General features: G+C 51.4%; 1 protein-coding gene across 11 annotated transcripts in view; it reads left to right on the top strand.

Annotated features, from left to right (window-relative positions):
* Window positions 1-18274, top strand: part of CIITA (class II major histocompatibility complex transactivator) — a 46344-nt gene that overhangs the window by 12025 nt on the left and 16045 nt on the right. For 8 of the 11 annotated variants that reach the window (XM_086691255.1, XM_086691254.1, XM_086691257.1 and 5 more), the window contains 7 exons: window positions 11329-11472; window positions 11689-11784; window positions 14008-14070; window positions 14252-14326; window positions 16626-16670; window positions 17240-17392; window positions 17822-17956. In XM_086691255.1, the coding sequence (XP_086547381.1) occupies window positions 11329-11472; window positions 11689-11784; window positions 14008-14070; window positions 14252-14326; window positions 16626-16670; window positions 17240-17392; window positions 17822-17956 (711 nt within the window). The remainder of the gene's footprint in view (window positions 1-11328; window positions 11473-11688; window positions 11785-14007; window positions 14071-14251; window positions 14327-16625; window positions 16671-17239; window positions 17393-17821; window positions 17957-18274) is intronic. The other 3 variants (XM_086691256.1, XM_086691263.1, XM_086691262.1) reach the window with 2 other exon arrangements.

The raw sequence follows: 18274 nt of genomic DNA, 5'->3' as shown, positions 1-18274 counted from the left end.
CCAGCAAGGGATCACCGTCCAAACCCCAGGCTGCCTTAGGCAAGGACCTGTCTCCAAGATCCCAGGATGTACAATGGAAAGATCCTCAGAGAGAACTGAGCCAAGGGGTCCCCGGCTTCCTGCACACGGAAATCCTGAGAGGCTGTTTAGTGTGTAAGTCCCACCCCCCAAGGCTCCACTGGCTGGGCCTGTCCTAAACTGTTTATCTGGGTGACTCCTATGTCAGAGGTCCAGAGGTCATACAGGCATTGAGAGGCACTGAGTGATCCACAACCTGTACTGTCATCATGTTATAAAACCATGGGGACTTCCCCCGGAGGTTTTGTCAAAGGCCACATAGTAGAGTCAAGATTTGAACCCAAGACTATGGAGAGCCCAGGCCCTGGACTACAGTGGGAGCCTCTACAAATGCAGGGCAGGTCCTGGGTACTCAGAGAGAGTCTTCTTGGTGATACAACAAAGTCTGTCTGATGGCAGGGACCCGGTTTTACCTCTTGAGACCTCAGCACCTGGTACCTTGTGAAGAGTAGTCAGGAAATTAACAAAAGAACTCAACACCAAGGCCTGGGGTCAATCCCGGGCAGTCAGGGAAGTGACCTGAAGAGGAAGGGGAAGCTCCTGGAATTGACTCTCAGATTTGCCATCAGTCACCTTGAACAAATGACTTTCCTCTTGGAGGTTCGTCCGTAAGATAGATAAAACAAAGAGCACTGTTGGGGGCGCCTGGGTGGCTCAGTCGGTTAAGCGTCCGATTTCGGCTCAGGTCATGATCTCACCATTCCCGAGTTCGAGCCCTGCCTCGGGTTCTGGGCTGACAGCTCAGAGCCTGGAGCCTGTTTCAGATTCTGTGTCTCCCTCTCTCTCCCTTCCCCCTCCCTTTTGTGCGCGCACTCTCTCTCTCTCTCTTCCTCTCTCTCAAAAATAAACATTAAAAAACAAACACCACCAATAACAACAACAACAAAAACAAAGAGCACGGTCTTGGTGATTGACTGACATGCACAGAAGTACTTTGGAAAAACCACCAAAGACTATGCCTGTGCCAGGAGTAACCATTATAGCTTCTGGAGGAATTGCACAGAATGATCTGAGGGGAAGTTGTGGGCTGAAGGGAGGTTTCCAGACTTGGAGGCATATGTGATGGGTGGTCCAAAGACAGTTCTTAAAGAGGTATTACCTGACGCTGGTTCTCATGGAGCGGAGATGGTTGCTTTCCTGATTCTTTTCCAACTTTCTTCATTTTTGTGTGCTTGCTGATGTTTCTTGTTAACAGAACAACAGAACAGTAGAGCAGTTGCCTTTATTTTGATAACATTGTTTTGTTTTCAGTGGCAAGGATAGTTCCCCCCTGTGCCCCCCACCATGGGAGGTAGTGATTAAGTTTCCTTTTTTTTTAATGGTAACATAAAATTTACCAATGTAACCCCTTTTAAGTTTACAGTTCAGCTGCGTTACATGTATTCATACTGTTCCACAACCATCACCACCATCCATCTCCAGAACCTTCTCATCACCCCAAACTGACTCCCTGTTCCTCTGGCAACTGCCCTTGTATGTTCTGTCTCTACGAATTCGACGACTCCAGGTGCCTCCCATGAGTGGAATTATACAAAATTTGTCCTCGGGTGACTGGCTTCTTTCATTTAGCCTATCTTTCACGTTCATCCATGTTATAGCAGGCGTCAGTGTTTTATTCCTTTTTATGGCCACATAATAGCCCGTGTCTGGATGGACCACGTTGGTTTTATCCATTCGTCTGTTGACGGACATTTGAGTTGTTCCTACATTTTGTCTATCATGAATAGTGCGCGACGAACATTCACGTGTCAGTACGTGTTTGATTTCCTGACTTCAATTCTGGAAAGTTTTCTTTCATTTTTTTTAAACGTTATTTATTTTGAGAGAGAGAGAGAGAGAGAGAGAGCGTGTGTGCATTCCGCCGCACGCGGGCGAGCGGACGAGGGGCAGAGAGAGAGGGAGGGAGAGAGGGAATCCCAAGCGGGACGTTGTCAGCGCAGAACCTGACCTGGGGCTCTGTCTCAGCAACCTTGAGATCAGCGACCTGAGCCGAAATCAAGAGCTGGGATGCTTCACCGACGGAGCCACCCGGGCACCCCAGGGAAAGTTTTCTTTTAAAATAAATGCGTTCTTTTTTTTTTTTTTAAAAGGCTATTTCAAGGAAAATACAAAGGTAAATTATAGAACAGGTGCTTTGTAGAGGTGACCAAACAAATTGTAAAGCTGGCTGATGAACACCCGAGGTTTGGGAGACTGGGTTAGTGCAAAGGCTTGGTAGCTGTTGTAACAATCCAGGCTGTGGGGTTGGGGGCTGCTACGTCAAGGAGACGGCTGCCGGGGGAAAGAAAAGTTTTCCTTTCTCGGAAGGAAAACTGGAAGAACTGAGGAAGGGTTCATACCGATTCCAGGGTTCTCGGCTGGGGAGAAGTGGAAAGGTGGCAGAAATGGAGATTCTGGAAGGTTCACCTGCCGGGGGAGAATCGCAGGTTTCCCAGTGTTCAAAAAAAGTCACAGAAGCTGAGGGTCCAGGGTTTTCTTGGCAAGTGGAAATTCAGGCTGCCTTGAAAATAAAACCTATCTTAATTCCTGCCCGGCAAGTGTGCGCGTCAGAGGGCCGGAGCGGGTGCTCGTTGAAAAACACAGAACCCCTGGGAAAAAAGAAGAAACAAACAAACAACAGAGCCTCTGGGAGTCTGGCCCGGGGTTGCTGTGCGTTCAGCGTCCTTCCCAGGCAGTTTTGATTCGCAGCCAGGCCTGCCAATCGCATATCTCGGGGGTCAGAGCCTGGCAGGCAGGGCTGGCCTGTGATTCATCTCAGTGTGGCACTGGGTTAGGTGCCGTGTTAGGTCAAGCTGAGGGTCAGGCCTGGAGCTGAGGGCTTGGCTTCGCTGATTCTTGCCCCCCTCCTCTTCCCAGGACCTGGCTCGGGTTGTCTTCCTTGGAAAAACCTGTCGGACTCCTTTCCAGGTCATTAACGGCAGCAGCTAGGAATGTTGGGGTGTACAGAGGGAAAGCCACCTGGAGGCAGGAGAGGCCGGCCAAGCCGGAAGGGGACTTGAGCTCTGGACAAGCACTGATCACCCCTTGTCCCCCAGCTGCAGCCGGGTCTCCTGCCTTCTCCTCCCGGGTCCCCTGGGCCCTTCGCCCCCAGTAACCGTGCCATTTACAGGCATGTGCACCAGCCGAGGTATCACTTGAATCCCCAAAATTTTCCAAGTCACGATGAGGTGAATGTCCTTGGGGAGAGAGGCAGAGAAGATACGTGCCTTTTACCCGAGCTCTCAGAGGCAGTCTCTGGGGGGTCCTTTGTGGGGTTCCGTGTGATTTCCAGCCCCCACTTGCCGAAGAACAGAACGAGCTGGGTTCAGGTGAGGTTCCTAAGGAAGCGGACTCCGAAATGGAGATTTGCACATGTGGGGGGTTTACTGCGGACATGCACCGAAGGGAGAGGGCAGAGGCAGGATGGGGCAGAGGGAGATTGGGGTGCCGTAAATCTCGACAGAAGGTCCAGCACGCTGAAGCCGGGATAGCCTTTGGCGTTCCTGCAGACTGAGGCACGGACCAGACCTTTGCACCCCGATGGGACCTGTCATTGGATGTGGGCTCCGCTTGGAAAGCGGATGTGACTTGGAGCTATTCCCAGAGCTGTGAGCCCCTTGCCCTCCGGCAGCTGGTAGGTGGGCACCTCGACCTCAAGAAGCTGATCTGAGTAGCTCGCCATAGTATCTGCCCTCCCGGTTGAAATGGTCAAGTCCGACTGTCCAGAGGCCAAGGTCTAAACTTCCATCCGGAGTCGCTTTGAACTGTATTCTTTGTGGCGCCCCCCCTTGGGGAGGGAAGGTTGTGGGCCCTCCGTCCCCTTTAAGCACCTCCCCTGTTCTGAGATTTGCCTTCAAAGGCATTCGCGGTGTATCCTTGTGCTTGTAGGGGTCGGCTAGGCTGCTTTTTCTCCCGGGTGTTATTCTGCACTTCTGGATTTGGGCTCTCAGAGCTCATTCTCTTTCTGACTGTTTTGCTCTCTACTACGTTATTAAGTTCCACCTGCATTGCTCCATGTGCATGCGGCCTGTTGCTTCTTTATTTTTAAATTAAAAAAAAAAAGTCTATCTGTTTTTGTGTGTGTGTGTGTGTGTGTGTGAGAGAGAGAGAGAGAGAGAGAGAGAGACAGAGCAGGAGCAGGGGAGGGGCAGAGAGAGAGGGAGACACAGAATCCGAAGCAGGCTCCGGGCTCCGAGCCGTCGGCACAGAGCCCGACGTGGGGCTCGAACTCACGGACCTCGAGATCATGACCCGAGCCGAAGTCGGTTGCTCACAGGACTGAACCACCCCTGCGCCCCGTGGTCTGTTGCTTCTAATCAGGGCATCACCCCCCAGGGAGTGCCGTGGCTGCTTTTTACTGTCCTTCCCTCAGCAGCGGACACCCAGATGGCCTCCACACTCTGTCACCACAAACAGTACAGTGCGTCATCCGGTGGGTGTCTCCGTGGGGCCATGGGAGCATTTCCTTGGGACGTCTGTGCCCAACCTTGAACTGGAAGGTTGTAGGATCGCCACATCCTTAGGTCTTCTAAGTGGTGCTGGGTTGTTCTCCAGGGTGGCCACACCAGCCCGCTCCTACCCGCAGCCTTTGGCGTTTCCTGGCTTTCTAATTTTGGCCAGTCGCGCACTGTCAAGTCATGCCTTGCTGTTTCTATTTTGGAGCACTTTCTGGATAGGTCACTTGAGACAAGACACAGCAGCCTAGTGACATAGACGCCGTGCCAACCAAGGGCAGTAGATTTCGCAACCAGGAGAGGCTCAGTGACTTACTTACGTGAGGTCACGCAGTTAGTGGGGGGACTGCAATTTGAACCCAGAGCATGCGCTCTTAACCACCGTATTGTCATTATCATGTTTTCTCTCCCTCTTAAGATAGAATCGGAGTCTCGATTGCAAGCTTCTTGGCAGGGACTGTGTTTTAAACCTGTTTGGGGGGGGGGGGCGCCTGGGTGGCTCAGTCGGTTGAGCGTCTGACTTCAGCTCAGGGCATGATCTCACAGTCCGTGAGTTCGAGCCCCGCGTCAGGCTGTGTGCTGACAGCTCAGAGCCTGGAGCCTGTTTCAGATTCTGTGTCTCCCTCTCTCTCTGCCCCTCCCCTGCTCGCGCTCTGTCTCTGTCTCAAAAATAAACATTTAAAAAAAAAAAACCCTATTTAGAGCCCCCAGATTTTTTTTTTTTTTTTTTGGTAGGGGATGCTTAGTAAATCAATGTTTTACAGATTTGGAGGGGGGAAAAAGTGCAGCCTGTCTTTCAGAGTTTCTCTGGGGGTCTGCAAGGTGCAAGAGAAGAAGAACTTGTTGGATCTGTTAGCCCCACAGAGATACAGACTAGGGGCTGGTTGTGGCAGAGAAGTAACCCCAGGCTCCTGGCTTTCTGCCACCCTCTGACCTCCGGAAGCAGTTTGTCCTGAAGGCGGGCAGCAAGGTGGTCGGGGGCAGGGGGGCTTTGGGGGGGGAATGCAGAGGGGAAAGGCTGACAAGCCATGAGCAGTCTAGAATCCCCAAATGCCTCGGCTGAGTGGTGTCCGCACCCACTAGGGCTCGGAGGGGCTGGAGGTCAAAGGCGAAGCCGGAATGGAATGCCACATCGTTAGACACAGTTAGAAGATTTTCCATGCCTTCCTCTGGAGGAGAAATACAGTCAACGTACAGGGACGTATTTTTTCTTATTCTCTTTTATCACAGGGCAGAGCAGCGCTGAAGATTTTGGGGTTAGCAGAGGTACCCCTTTCTCCCTCTCGATGCCACCTTAGACCCCCAAGGACCCACCCCCCCCTTTTCTGCGAAGAAAGCATCTGATAAACTGAGTCTAGCCTCATTGTCATTGCCTGTCAAATGACTATAATAATACCGCTTTCCCAGACAATTAAAACAGGATAATACACAGAGAGTATCCAGCACAGCCCCAAACACAAAACAGTCTCCCAGCAGCGAAGGACCGTGACGCTGGCGGATGGGAGAGCCGTATACAGTGGATGTGAAGTTACTTAAGTAGGAGTTAGAACAGTTTGGCAATACTTGATTTCCCTCAGCCGGGGGCAGAGAGAAATGCATTTATTTTAGACACCATTTTGGGGCGTGCGGTCTTTCAAAACCCGTGGTGTTGTACAAAGTGGGGACAGAAGAGAGCCCCCAAAGGGGGCTTTTGGTGGCAAAAAGGTTAGGAACTTTTTCTCAGGTTGGATGTGGAAGGTGGTGGCCCGGATCGGGGGGGGTGGGGGGGGGTAGGGGGAGCTCAAAGAGGACCTTCTAAAAATATGGCTCGTTTACCAAAAAGACACAGACCACTTCTCTGCTGTGCCCCAGACAGCTCCTCAAAAGGAGAAACCATCATGCCACCCACGCCTTCTTTCACCAGGCGAGGGCACCTCCCCGGGGCGGCTGGGGACCAAGAGTGACTCGAAGGGGCTGTGACTTGGGAGCCAAGCAGTTGGTTCAGATCCCAGATCACTAGCCTGTTTCTTTACCCGAGAAATGGGAATACGGATCGCAAACGTGTGTGCTAGACTGAATGGGATGAGGTCTGCACATCATGGCATTTGCTGCCTGGCATTCAGCAGGCATCTGTGAATTCTAGTGACGTAGCACTTCTATGGAGGGAGAGAGCCCACTGCGTGCAGGAACATGCTGGAGCCTGGGGATCAGTGAGCTAGACAGGGCTAGGGCCTGTAGACAGGGCTCCTGCCCTCGCAGGACTCCTGGCCTGTATGATCTGCCCCGGGGACTCTCGGGGACTGAAGGGGACTCTCTCCTCTGCAGTGGGGTGATTTGAGCCATCTCTGTCCCCAGTCCCCTCTAGAGTGGCACTTTGGGGGAAAGAGTCCAATTAGGGGCCTCTGAAGCACTTCCTAAACATCTAGAGGCATAGGGAACATAGTTGTGGGAATACTGGGAGGTCCCAAGTCAAGATGTGCGTAGATCTTGGCATGAACGGGAGGCTCTATGGATTTGGGCGACTAGACTCTTGGGACTGAGTCCCAGCTCTGCAGTGTCCCAACACGATGGGATTCCTTTGCCCGTGGGCCTCCTGTAGGCCTCCGAGACCCCTCTTGGCCTTTCACTGGTCCCACAAGGGAAGTGTCATTATCCCGATCAAGTAGTGGGAAAATTGATACTCAGAGAGGTTAAGTCACCCACTTAATGCCTCCCAGCCTTGATTCAAACTCAAACCCTCCACCCAGGTGACCAAGGACAAGCCATGTCACCGAAGTTTTGAGTATCCTCCTCTATCAAATGGGCATTAATACTCCATCCTGCCTTCTCCCTAGAGCTCTTTGGAGCTCAGATGTAGGGGTAGGGGTGGAGGCAGAAGCCCACTGTGAACTGCAAACCCCTGTCTACTCAAGAGAAAGTGCATCTGGTGGAGGGTTCATGCTGGGGTAGCAGGAAGGGAGGTGCTAAGGCGTGTGTCGAGAGTGTCTGAGAGTAGATGTCTTCCTGTCTGGGCTTAGCCAATGACACAGAGTTTGGATGACTTTTCTCCCAGGCACCTTCTCAGAGGTAGTGATGGGGGACATGAGCAGACCTCCCAGGTCCCACTGCTGGCCATGGGGCTTTCTAGTTCCTGTGGGGTCCGCGGGGTCTCCTTGAGTCAAAGGACAGAAAGCTTGGCTTCCCCATGTGGTGACTTAGGCAGGAATGAAAGAGAAAGAGTCCCTTTGTCCACCTCCCAGAGGTTAGAAGCAAATTGATAATAATAAGGACGACGGTAACGATGGCCATCACCCACGTTGTGCGCACCACGCATGCGCCAATACCCTTCTAAGCCACAATTCACTAAGGGCCTACTAAGGGCAAGTCGCCTTTCTGAGGGCTTTACGAGAATTAGCTCACCTGATCCTCATGGGTGACCAATTATTGTTCCCATTTTACAGATGAGGAAACTGAGGCTCCGAGAGGTTTATACAATGAACTTGCCCTGGTTGTGGCGAGTTGGTAGGTAGGAGTGGTTTCAGACGCAGGCCGTTTGACTCCAGAGCTCACACAAGTTGGCTTTTTATCTCTTCCGTCAGGTGTATTTCTCTGGTGTTTGAAGGCATTTGGTGTCGCTGTCCAAAGTTTGGTGCTGAGTCCGTCAATAAGTGAGGCTGGGTTCACCTTCTCCCAGCTCCTCCCTTCTGCACTCCCTGCCATCACCCATCTGTGATAGGACCTGGTCCCTATTCCTAGGCCTAGATATGATCAGGGCTGTGCATTGAATGGGAACGTTTCAATTGACAGGAAACAGCAGTGGACTAAGAGTCTTGTTCTGGGGAGGGACAGGTGCAGGCTCGGCCGGAGACAGGCTGTAGGACCTTGTATGAGTTATGTGCCTTCTCAGGGTCTCATTTCCTCTGCAGAGTGAAGGAGGTTGAACTTGAAGGCCCCTGGCAGACCTGTTTGTTACCCTGTGAAAAAACAGTTTTGGTAACTTGACCAAAGTCACCCAACTCAGTCGTGAAATTACTGGGCTCAGTCCAGAGCTGTTGTCACCAGGTGACCCTGCTGCCTGGAAAAAGAGGCGGATTGCTACGATATAAGCTGTCGATAAGTAGCTCGGATTGAAAAGGGGAAGAAGGCCGCAGGCAAGTTTTAAGGAAGGGAGTTCTTTTCTTACCTCCCCAGAGAGAACAGTAGATTTTTCTGTGTGGTTCTCAGGCCAATGTGCTGGGAGTGGTGGAATTCTTCTCCCCCAACCCCCAGGCTTGGTCTCACGACAAGAAAAGGGAGGTGGCCCCATCTTTCAGTTCTGCTTCCTCCAGTCAAGGCTGGCTGGGCCTTTGAGGCAAGTCTGTTATGTTTGGGTTCCTGTTGGGTTATGATTGGGCTCCCACCCAACCCATTATCAACAGGCAGCCCCAGCCAGGGCCACATGTTGGACTGGAAAGTTCATTCTCTGTAATATCTGTGGTCTATATGGAGACCCTCTATAAGTGGTGAACGTTGTTAATGAGTCAAATGAAAAGAAGCAGCTGGAAGGTGTTGTGTTGGTGAGGTGTGTGTGTGTGTGTGTGTGTGTGTGTGTGTGTGTGTGTGTGTTTTCTCATGGTCCTACCCTCTGCTGTCCTTCCCACTTCAACCCCACTTTCTTGTGACCCAGGCAGGGGCACTCAGAAGGCTCTGTCAGGTCCTTTGGCCTTCAAGGCCATCTCTCCTGCCACCTCTTCCAAGAAACTGTGTCTGATTCTTTCAAGCAAGCATCTGCTTTTCATGGATAGGAGGTTGAATGGTGGCCCCCAAAATATATATAGAACTAGCGAATGTGACCTTATTTGGCAAAAGAGTCTTTGCTGGTAGAATTCAGTTAAGGCTCTGGAAATAAGATCATCCTGGATTATGGTGGATTTAGCTGGGCCCTAAATCCAATGACAGGTATCCTTTTAAGAGTTAGGCAGAAGATTTGAGACACGAAGAGATGACAGTGGGACCTTTGAGGCAGAGATTTTAGTGATTCAGCCACAAGGTCACAAGTAAAGGAATGCTAACAGTTTCCAGAAACTTCAAGAGGCAAGGAGTGACTCTCCCCTAGAGCCTCTGGAGGGACCACGACTCAGCCAACACCTTGATTTTGGACTTCCGGCCCCCAGAACTGTGAGAGACTAAGGCTCTGTTGTTTTAAGCTCCTCAGTTTTATGGTGCCACTTAGGCAGCTCTAGGAAATGAACCCTACATGGACTCATAGACCACTAGGAATGGGGCAGAAACCTGGAGCCACACAGACAAGGCTTCAGAGTGATGCTAGCCAGCAAGAACTGCGCATATCTGGGAGGCTACTTGGTCATCTGAAGAACGGAGATAATAATGCTTATCTTCCAGGGTCAGTGTTTCGTTTGTTTTTATGGCTTTATTGGGAGGTAATTCACATACCGGACAATTAACCCATTTAAAATGCACAATTCGCGGGCGCCTGGGTGGCTCAGTGAGTTAAGCCTCAAACTGTTGATTTTGGCACAGGTTTCAGGGTTGTGAGATCGAGCCCTGCATCGGGCTCTGCACTGGAAGTGGAGCCTGCTTGGGATTCTCTCTCTCTCCCTCTCCCTCTCCCTCTGCCCCTCCCACACTCACAGGTGCTTTCTCTCTCAAAAAAAAAATCTAAAAAAATAAAATGCACAATTCGGTGATCTTTTTAGTATATTCACACAGTTGTGCAACCATCCCCACAGTCAGCTAAAGAACACTTTTGGCATCCCCCCAAAAGAAACCCCACCCTCATGGTCAGTTGCTCCCCAATTTTCTCCACAACTCTCTCCTAACCCTAGCCAACCACTAATCTACTTATCTGTAAATATTTGGCTATTCTGTACATTTCAGATAAATGGGAATATACAATATATGGCTCTTTGTGTCTGACTTCTTTCACTTAGTATAATGTTTTCAAGTTTCATTCATGTTGTAGCACGTATCAGTACTTTATTCTTTTTTTATGGCTGAATGGTATTCCATTGTATGGATTTATCACATTTTTTAATTCATTCATTGGTAGATATTTGAATTGTTTCCATATTTGGGCTATTATGAGTTATGCATTTATGAACTTTCATATACAAGTTTTTATGTGGACATGTCCAGGGTATTTGGAAGATTGAATTGAAGTAATATCTAAGGTATCTGATACGCCCTTCACCAAACGAAGATTCTTAGAATCTGCCTCAACAGATTAGGAATTTTCAATTTACATATTAGGAAACTGAGGCACAGAAAGGAGCAGAGACTTGCTCAAGGTCACCCAGGGCAGTAGAGCATAACACTTAATTGCATATCCTTGCATCAGACTGTCCAGAACAAAATTCCAGTGCCCCTTGGACTTGGGTCATCTTATGTAAGTCACTTCACCTCTCTGAGCCTGTTTATTCATCTGGAAAATGAGGATAGTAATAGCGTCTACCTCATATGGTTGTTGATGTGAGAATTGAATGTGCTAGCCCATGTGTCTGACATATGGTAGGCGGTCTACAAATCTCACCTGTTGTCACTCATGGTAGTGCCATCTGTGGAACCCAAGACTCCTGGCTCCCAGGTGTAAGATGCCTTGAATCTAAATTTCCCCAGGCACATTTCCTGCATCATGGGCATCTTCCCAGAGTGACCATAAGTTCCTCAGAGGAAGGAAATATAGCTTCCTCTTTCCACTGCCCTGAGCACGTAAGAGGTGACGAATGAGCACCTTTGCTCACTTTCGTTGGCTCTCCCAAGCCCTGGCCCTCACCGAGTGACCCAGCTAGGAACTGTGGTAGGTTAACTGTCTACACCTTTCCAACACTCCATGCGATGACTGAACGTGTCTTCCTTTCAGGCAGTGGGCAGTGTGCCGCCATGGAGTTGGGGCCTCTAGAAGGCGGCTACCTGGAGCTTCTCAACAGCAATGCTGACCCCCTGCAGCTCTATCACTTCTGTGACCAGATGGACCCGGCTAGAGAAGAGATTGAGCTCTGCTCAGGTGGGCTTTCCTCCCTTTGGCCCCTCCCAAGTCCTTCCTCACCCCCTCAGCCTGCAATGGGCACAGTTAGCCGGCAGGGGACGTTCTGGCTGCTGAGCTCTGGTCAGCACCACGGACAGCTCCAAACCCCTGGGCTCGCTCCCGGCCCCTCCCCGCCTCTCCTTCCATCCCCACCAGCCCTCTCTCCTGCTTCATCCAAGGGACTTTTCCCTCCAGAACCCGACATGGACACCATCAACTGCGAGCAGTTCAGCAGACTGTTGTGTGACATGGAAGGTGATGAAGAGACCAGGGAGGCTTATGCCAATATCGGTGAGGAAGCGTTCTGAACCCAGAAAAAGGCCAGTCGAGGGGAAGAGTTCCTTTTTCTCTTTTGTTAACCTCATCCATTCACCAAGAGCCACAACAGGCCCCTCCCTCATAAATCAGGACCAGGGGGATGCAGACCAAGGGCTAGAAAACAGAGACTCCAGGGAAGAAGGGAGATGGAGAACAGTAAGGGAAATCGATCCCTTCGCTATTAACTATCAGGCAAACCAGATCTCACCTTTACATCCTCTGCCTCCGTATCTATACATTTTTTTAAATGTTTATTTATTTATTTTGAGAGAGAGAGGGAGGGAGCAGAGAAAGGGCAGAGGGAGAGAGAGAGAATCCCAAGCAGGCTCTGTACTGCCAGCACAGAGCCCAGTGCGGGGCTCGAACCCACGAAATGTGAGATCATGACCTGAGCCGAAACCAAGAGTCAGGCGCTTAACCGACTGAGCCACCCAGGCGCCCCTCTATACCCTTTTATATTTCTTGCCCTTCTTTCCTTCCTTCTACACAGTCCTTACCATGCACCACCCCCTTTCTCCCCAGCTCCTAAGCCAAACTACTCTAGTATTTGTCGTATCTACCATCTGGGGGGTCCTTGTTACGTGCTGCCACTGTGTGTGTGTTACTGCATTGAATCCTTACAGCGAAGGAAGTAGACATTATTAGTATCTCCACCTTACAAATGAGGAAACTGAAATTTAAAGAGGCGAAGCCGTGTACCCAAGGCTGCAGTAGAGATAGTGATGGGCAGATGTGAGATTTAAACCTAGGTCTTTCTCATTTCAAAGTCTTTATTTTTAGCCACAAAAAGGAAAGTGTCTAGGGTGGGGAGGTTCTCTAAGGCTTAAGCTGAGAGGCTGATTTGCAGCTTTAAAAAGAGCTCTGCTTTCCGATAAGGGCAGAACTCTTTGGAGAGAGGTGTTGCCATTGTTTTTGGGTTTTTTTTGTTTTTGTTTTGTTTGTTTTGTGTGTGTGTGTGTGTGTGTGTGTGTGTGTGTGTGTGTTTTGGAGGGGAGTAGGGTAAAGTCTCCCTCCTCAGCAAGATCACCACTATCTCATACAGAGGCTTTGTTGAATTAGAAAAAGGTGTCCCTTCTTCGGAGGATGCGGCCTCCATTTGTCCTCTTGCTGGGCACCCGGGTACAGTGAACAACCTGCACAACTGTTCTTAGCGGCCCTTTTCCTGGCAACCCAAGAACCACAACGCTGAGCAGGTCTGTGCTCAGCATGAATGTGGCCAGTCTTCCCCCAGTGCACAGTTAATCCAGTAGCACACAAAGCAGCAAATGGAGAGGAGTGGTAACTGTGTGTGTCTCAAAAATTACAGAACTGAGAAGGCTGCCCGCTTCCTTTCCGTCCTGGGAACTTACTTGAGGAAGCAGAAGTGTTTGGTGCTGAGGGCATTCATATTTCTTCACAACTGGGGGCACTGATGAAGGATTTGAGCATTCCTTAGGATTTAGGGGCTTTTCTGCTCGAGAGCATCTTCCCAGGAAGTTGAAGCGGCCAAAGCCAGGGAAGCAGAAGCTTCATCCAAGTCCGTCCCTCGAGTCTGTGGGCTTTCTCTGTGCTTCTAGAAGGCCATGCCCTGGCCTGAGCATGCAGTCATCTAAGCATCTTGGCATAGGTCTAGAAGAAGGCTTCCCTAGGTGCATAATGGGTATACTGATCACCTAATCACACCTGCCTCGTGGGATGTCTGAGGATTGGATGAGCTGCTTGGTGTAAAGTGTTTAGGGAAGGATTTTGCAAAGAGCACCTACGGTATGCTGGCTGCCTGCGCGTGATGCCTTAACTCGGAAGTAGAGCCTCTAATCCAGACCACCCGTCCCTGGATTGTAGGCATCAGGCGTTCTAATCACGCAGATGAGGAAATCGAGTCCCCGAGAGGTTAAGCGATTGGCTCAAGTTTGCACAGCTAATGGGGCTAATGGGTGTGGAGCTGAATTTAAACTCAAAACCCTGTGACAACCGTACTATACTGCACTGTACTACTTTATGGCAATAGGTGACTTTTCACGGGTGCGTATCATCCCTTCAGTGGGATTCAGAGCCCGGGAAGGTTCCGTGTCCCTTCGTTCGTGTGATCGTTCATTCTGCAAACACTGTGTGTGCCAAGCCCGGAGGGCCACCGTTCCTTGGTGCCTGCCCCAAGGTCTGGCACACAAGGCATTCAGAGAACTCATTGACCGACTGCCCTTTTCTCAATCTTGGCAGCGGAACTGGACCAGTACGTGTTCCAGGACTCACAACTGGAGGGTTTGAGCAAAGGCATTTTCAGTAAGTTGGGGGATTCTTGGTTCAGCCTGCGTCTCTTTCCTCCTTGTTCCTTGGGGAGCGTCGTAACACCTGACGGTCACCCTCTGAAGGGTGGTCAGATCCCGCCCCGATACAGGGACAGTGAAGGCTCACCTTGGACGCCCACTGACCGTATGTTGGTGTCTTGGGTTTTTCTCCAAAGTCGAGCATATAGGATTGGAAGAAGTGATCGGCGAGAGTGTGGAGACGCTGGAGGAAAAGAAAAGCCAGAAAAGATGTAAGTAGGCCCCTCGCTCATCTGCCCTCAGCCTGCCTGACTCCTGGCCGTGCCTTGGCTCCAGAGCCCGCCGTGGCTCCCGGCTGCTTCCCGTGTTAAGTCCTGTCTGCTCTGCTGGGTTTGGATGTTCCACCCACCGTTCCCCTCATGCTCCCCCCTGGTGACCCTGTGGTTGAGGGAGGTGTCTTCAAACACAGGTTCTGGAGTCAGCAAGAACTGGGGTCGAATCCTCCGTCTGCTGTTTATGGTCTGTGTGGCCTTCAGCAAAGTGCCTGCGCCTCTCTGAGCCTCCTGCTCAGTCTCCAGGCCTGCTTAACGTGTCCTCACCTGGCAGTCAACACGGGCTTTTCCATGCAAACCAGATCATTTTGCTGTCCTGCTAGCCCTCCAATGGCCACAAAACGCATACACAAGGCCTATACAGTCTGGCCCTCCCCACCTCTCGAAAATTCCCACGAGCTAGTACCCCCAGCCACGCTGGCTGCCTTCCGTTCCTGTAACGCACGTACGCTTCCCAGCCTTAGGGCCCCCCGGATTTGCTGTTCAGCCTGGGATGCCCTTTCCCCAGGTCTTCCCAAGCGGGCTCCTTTGCATTCTTTAGGTCTTGGCTAACCGGTCACCTCCTCCTGGAGGCCTGCTTTGACTCCCCTTCCACGGAGATCGCCTCACTCATTCTTACTTTGTGTCCCTCCTCGCCCCTTAGCGCTTGCCACACTCCGGACTTATTGTATGTATTGCCTTTTAGACTAGTCCCCTGCTCTGAGGACAGGGGCCGTGTCTTCCTTACTTATTACTGCATCCCAGGAATCTAACACAGTGCCTGCAGTAGCCCGTCACTAAATGTCCGCTGACCGCAAATATCTGTAAAATGGGCTTAACAGTTGATTACTTCCAGTGCTCTGGACCTTCTGTCGGACTCATACCTATGTCTTCATTTTTGGACAGGTAGAGCAGGGGCAGGCTAGAGAAATGCTGTAGAAACTCAGAAGGTGCAAAGAACATTCAGTGAAAACCGATCTCCCTCCCACCCCTGTCCCCCAGCTCCTCAGTTTCCCCGCCTGAAAACAACCCATGTTCCCACTTTGCTTTTTACCCTGTTAGAAATATTCTGTTTGTCTTGGGGGCACCTGGGAGGTTCGGTTGGTGGAGCACCCAACTCTTGGTTTTGGCTCAGGTCATGATCTCGCGGTTCTTGGGTTTGAGCCCCGCGTTGGTCTCTGTGCTGGCCGTGCTTGGGACTCCCTCTCTCTCTGCCTCTCCGTCTGCTCACTCTCTCTGCGTCTCCTTCAAAATAAATAATAAACATAAAAGAAGGAAATATTCTATTTGTCTATCAGCCAACTCTTTAAAAATTTTTTTTTTTCCCACACACATCATCACAGTTTTACTAAATGCCGTTCTGCACGTTCATTTAACGTGTCTGGGAGGTCAGTTCTGTGTCCCTGATGGAGAACACGTGGTTGTGCCTCTGGAAAGTTCCTCTTGCTTGCTGGCTTTTTTTTTTTTTTTTAATTTGATAAATATTTTCCCCGGCATTTTATCGTGATCTTTTTCAACATACAGTAAGGGTGAAAGAATCGTGTTGCCAACAACCACGTATGCACCACGAACATCCTACAGTTGATGTTTGGCTCTATTTGCCTTAACACGTCTCTATCCATCTGTCCGTCTTTATCCACCCACTCATCCATTCATTTTATTCTGGGGACATTCTTCTCGTTCTTTTTTAGGGCTGTGTGGAATGTCCCTGAGTGGGTGAACAATGATGTGTTTCATCAGCCCCTTGCTGAGGGACGCTTAGGGTTTTCCTCCCTTGGTGTGCTGGGGCTGGATGTTTACCTTGTGGGTTTCCAGTGTGCTCCTGCAAAGTAGGGATCCCCTCCCCCGTTGCACAGATGAGCCATCAAAGGCTCACAGAGGCCACGTTGCAAAGACATAAAGCTAGGAAGGGACCCAAAGGGACATACAGCTAGGAAGGGACACTGGCGTTCTGCCAGTGCCTCATTTCCCTGGGTGCCGCAAGCTGTGGTTTGGGCAGGGGCGCCTGAGTGGCTCAGTCGGCTCAACGTCTGACTCTTGATCTCGGCTCAGGTCATGATCCTAGGGTCATGGGATCGAGCCCCATGTTGGGCTCCATGCTGAGTATGGAGCCTGCTTGAGATTCTCTCTCTCTCTTACTCTCTCTCTCAAAGAAAGGTGGGGTTTGGGCAAGGCCGTACGGGCTGCTGGGGTTCATGAGCCGCTCATGGCTTGGGCCACACCTTCCTTGGGGCAGTTAACCGTGATGTTCTCTCTGCAGCCTTCCCAGAGGAGCTGCCCATGGACTCGAAGCACAGGAAGCTGGGTGAGCCGCGTGGGGGGTGCCCAGGGACACTTTGAGGCAGGAAAGCCAGGGCCTCTTTAGGTGCATGTAGAAACTGGCAGTTGAAAGCCAAGGCTCAGAGAGGTGAAGTCACTTGTCCGAGATCACAAGGCAGTGAGAGGCGGGGTTGGGATTCAGACCAAGATCATGATTCCATAGCCGCTGCTCTGCAGTTTCAGGGCTGCTCAGAGATTCAGCTTCTCCTACAAAGCCTCTCCCCCGACACCCCCTCTTCTTAATTCTGAGTCAGAGCTGAGACCCTGCCCCCTGCCTTGCTCCGCTGACCCTTCAGGCCACACTGGTCCATTTAGAGTACAGGGTCACCTAGAGTCAGCTGGTCACCCAGCACCCTCTGGCCTCCTGAGAGCCCCCGTGCCTCAGTGAGCCTCTCCCCCGGGTCCACGCCTTCTCCCAGCCAGTTGTTATTGCAAAGGTGGGGAGCCCAGCCCCTGAGCGGGGATGGAGTGAGGCAACAGCTCATAGTCGAATGGAGGAAGCCTAGTCCCGGCCCTCAGAAAGTTCTAATTCTGATAGGACTTCCTTCCTCACAGCTGAGCCCCTCGCTGTGCCCATGGTGACTGGCACTTTCCTGGTGGGGTCCGTGAGTGACTCCTCAGCTCTGCCCTGCCTGTCACCCCCTGCTGTGTTCAACAAGGAGCCAGCATCCAGCCAGAGGTGGCTGGAAGAGACCATCCTGATGCCTGGTAGGTTAGGAACTTGAGGGGGGGGTAGGCTTCCCCCCACCCCTGGGGGTGTCTGAAGAGTGGCCAAGGCAGGGGCGGCCGGGGACAGGACCCCCACCCCGTCCATGTCACCCGCTTCCATCCCAGCCAGTCCCATCCTCTGGGTCCCCATCAGCTCAGCCCGGGCCGGAGAATGTGCCTTGGGAGGAGACACATCCCTGGGAGACATAGCAGGGACTGGTCAGCTATGAACTAAGCACCTTCCCTGTGCCCGGCCACTCCGCTAGGTGTTGGGGACACCGCCATGGGCGAGACAGACACAGCTGCCGCTCTGGGGGACATCAGAGCCCTTTAGAAAGGGAGTCAGGTGGCAAGCAAATAATCACAAAAACAGGAAGACGGACACAGGTGCTCCAGAGGATCCCACCTCACCGCCTTTGTCTCTCACAGTGCCCCCTTCCAGTTCCTTGCTGAGCTGCCTGAGCCTTTCTGCTGGACACGTCCAGATCGTCCCCACTCTGCCCCAGGGGCTCTGGCAAATCTCAGGGGCTGGGACAGGGGTATCTGGTATGGTCATCTATCAAGGTGAGTGTTCGAGGCCTGGTCCCCCCACCCCTCTCCCTGCTACCTGACTACTCCCTGATCCTGTCCTCCCCAACCTCAGGCAGTAGACAACTGTAGCCTAGCACCTTCTCGTGAACCTCCCCAGAACGCCCTCCTCTGACCCCATTTCCCACAAATCAAAGGAGAAGAGCAGAGCCCCCCAAGGTGGTCTGGGTGAATGACCCGTCCAGTGCCTATGGCCTTCCAAGTGTCATTTCCCCCCACTAAGTCTGGGTTTTGCCTTTCTTTCTTTCTTTCTTTCTTTCTTTCTTTCTTTCTTTCTTTCTTTTCTTTTCTTTC

Source organism: Puma concolor, chromosome E3, assembly GCF_028749965.1.
Source record: "Puma concolor isolate L17-30 chromosome E3, mPumCon1.1.hap2, whole genome shotgun sequence".
Taxonomy (NCBI): Eukaryota; Metazoa; Chordata; class Mammalia; order Carnivora; family Felidae; genus Puma; species Puma concolor.
Note: the sequence above shows the minus strand (reverse complement) of the source record. Positions and strands in the feature narration are given on the sequence as shown.